Source organism: Saprolegnia diclina (genome assembly GCF_000281045.1).
Source record: "Saprolegnia diclina VS20 unplaced genomic scaffold supercont1.24, whole genome shotgun sequence".
NCBI classification, from domain to species: Eukaryota; Oomycota; class Saprolegniomycetes; order Saprolegniales; family Saprolegniaceae; genus Saprolegnia; species Saprolegnia diclina.
Genome location: NW_008246091.1, coordinates 85905 through 87839, shown reverse-complemented (window position 1 = coordinate 87839; position 1935 = coordinate 85905). Strand labels below are relative to the sequence as shown.

Here is a 1935-nt window from a genome sequence, read left to right as displayed (position 1 = left end):
GGCGGCGAAGCGTTCCTCATCGACCTTGTCAACGCCCAATTGGGACTCACCGCGACGTCGGCCCTCAGTATCTACGCGGCCGACGCGACCATGTACAAGCTGTACAACGCGTCAACGGCCACCACGAACGTGTCGCCCACGTACGCCCGCCGCGTCATCTTGACCGAGCTCACGTCGATCGAGTACGCCGTGCCGCAGCTGCGGGCCGTGTCGGTCGCGTGGTCGATGCGCATGAACGTGCAGCACTGCTGGCTCGACTTTAACCAGACGTTTGAGATTGCGCACACTGAAGGCCGTCAACAGCGCTGCAAGGACCAGTTTGCGACCAACGGCGCCGTGTACCTCGAAGCTATTTTGCGCAATGTGGTGTGGGCCGACTACATGGCGATGTGGGGCGGTGTCAACAGCCGATTCGCGGTCACATATGGGCTGGCACTGCAAGAGACGGCGCCCGGGCAGCGCTTCTTGGACATTGTGTCGCAGGCGCGCGCGACGACCACTGTTCTCGACGAGCTCGCGTACTGGCGGAGCTACAAGCTCAACCGGTTTCAGCTGCAGTGGCAGAACCGGTGGCAGAGTGGGATCACCGAGTCGGTCGCGCTCCAAAACGCGCTCGGACTGACGCAGTTTGTGACGATCAAGAACTTCCCCCAGGGAACGGGACCCTGGACGACATTTGCGCTATATTGGATGCCGCTGAACGACCTCACCCTCGGCAAGTACATGAACCGCAGTTTCGTGCACGGCTCGTCGCGCTACTACGCCACGAACCTCTCGGCGACCTTGCCGCCACGGGACCTCGAGGTCATTCACGGCATCACCAAGGTCTCCGGTCAGTTCTTCAACCAAACCAAGCTCTTTCGGACCGTCGTTGGACCCTTCTTGAGTGTCGACTGCCTGTACCCGAGTGTCCCTACGTCGCTCACGCAAGCGTACTTGGCGGCGCGCGCGCTTCTTCTGGCCTCGTTTGGTGGCGTCGATGGTATCCGTAAAGCGCTGCCCACAGCAGCTCTGAGCTTGACGCCATTAACGTGGCGCGCCAACGATGCGTTCTACGGCGGGAACCCCATGTGCACACTGCTACCGCGCACAGCGTACGTCCAGCAGTCGTTTGATTTTTTCGACGATTGCGCCAAGGCCAAGCCACTGACGCTGACGTTGGATCCGTTGCTGCTCGTCCTCGCCCGCGCCGTCAACAACAACGCCGCAATTCCCGATGTTTGCGCTGTGACGTCCCCGGCGACAGCTTGTGTTGCTGCCGTCACAGCTGCGGACCAGCTCTTGGAGTCTTTTGCGCTGGACTGGAATACCTCGGTTGCAAATGAGATTGGGCTAAACATTGGCTTGATGCAGTACGCTACTGCAGCCAATGGCTCGTGGGTCGTCCTCCAACAACCTCTGCTCGAGCCCTCGTTTGCGTTCTTTGGCTACGTCTTTCTCTTTGACTGGGTCCTCGGCAACCGCGAAGTCGTGTCGTTTCAAGGAGACAGTGGCAATCTCACCTTGATGTCGAATGTCTATAGTCCACAGCTGTACACGACGGGGACGCAGCCGCTGCAGTCTGCGACCCAGATTCTCTACTACCTTGTGGTCGCCACCTCGGTGATTCTTGTGGGCGTTGGTGGGATAGCACTAATGTATGCGGTCAAGACCCGGCTGCGGTTCAACGGTTTGAACCTCTTCTTCTTCAACCGGATTGTGGGGGCTGTCTGGATCGGTCGACCGCTGGCTTTTCTACGAGGCGCGTCGGCCATCTTGCTGCTGAGCTCGGCCAACGCATCGCTTGAGACATCTTCCTCTGGCGCATCGCGGTTCGTGGCGACGCCTCGGAGCTGGTTGGAAGCCATTGTCGTGACCGGTGAGGCCACGTGGCTCACGTACGTCGCCAACGATATTCTCGTGCTTCTGACGCGAGACCACACCAAGGTGTACAGC

The 1935-nt window shown here is 59.7% G+C and overlaps 1 protein-coding gene across 1 annotated transcript in view; it reads left to right on the top strand.

Annotated features, from left to right (window-relative positions):
* Nucleotides 1-90: 90 nt before the first annotated feature.
* The window catches only part of SDRG_08050 (hypothetical protein), a gene marked incomplete at its 5' end in the record, with an annotated part of 5104 nt that continues 3259 nt past the window's right edge, over nucleotides 91-1935 (top strand). The window contains one exon of the mRNA XM_008613917.1: nucleotides 91-1926. Coding sequence (XP_008612139.1) covers nucleotides 91-1926 — 1836 coding nt within the window. The remainder of the gene's footprint in view (nucleotides 1927-1935) is intronic.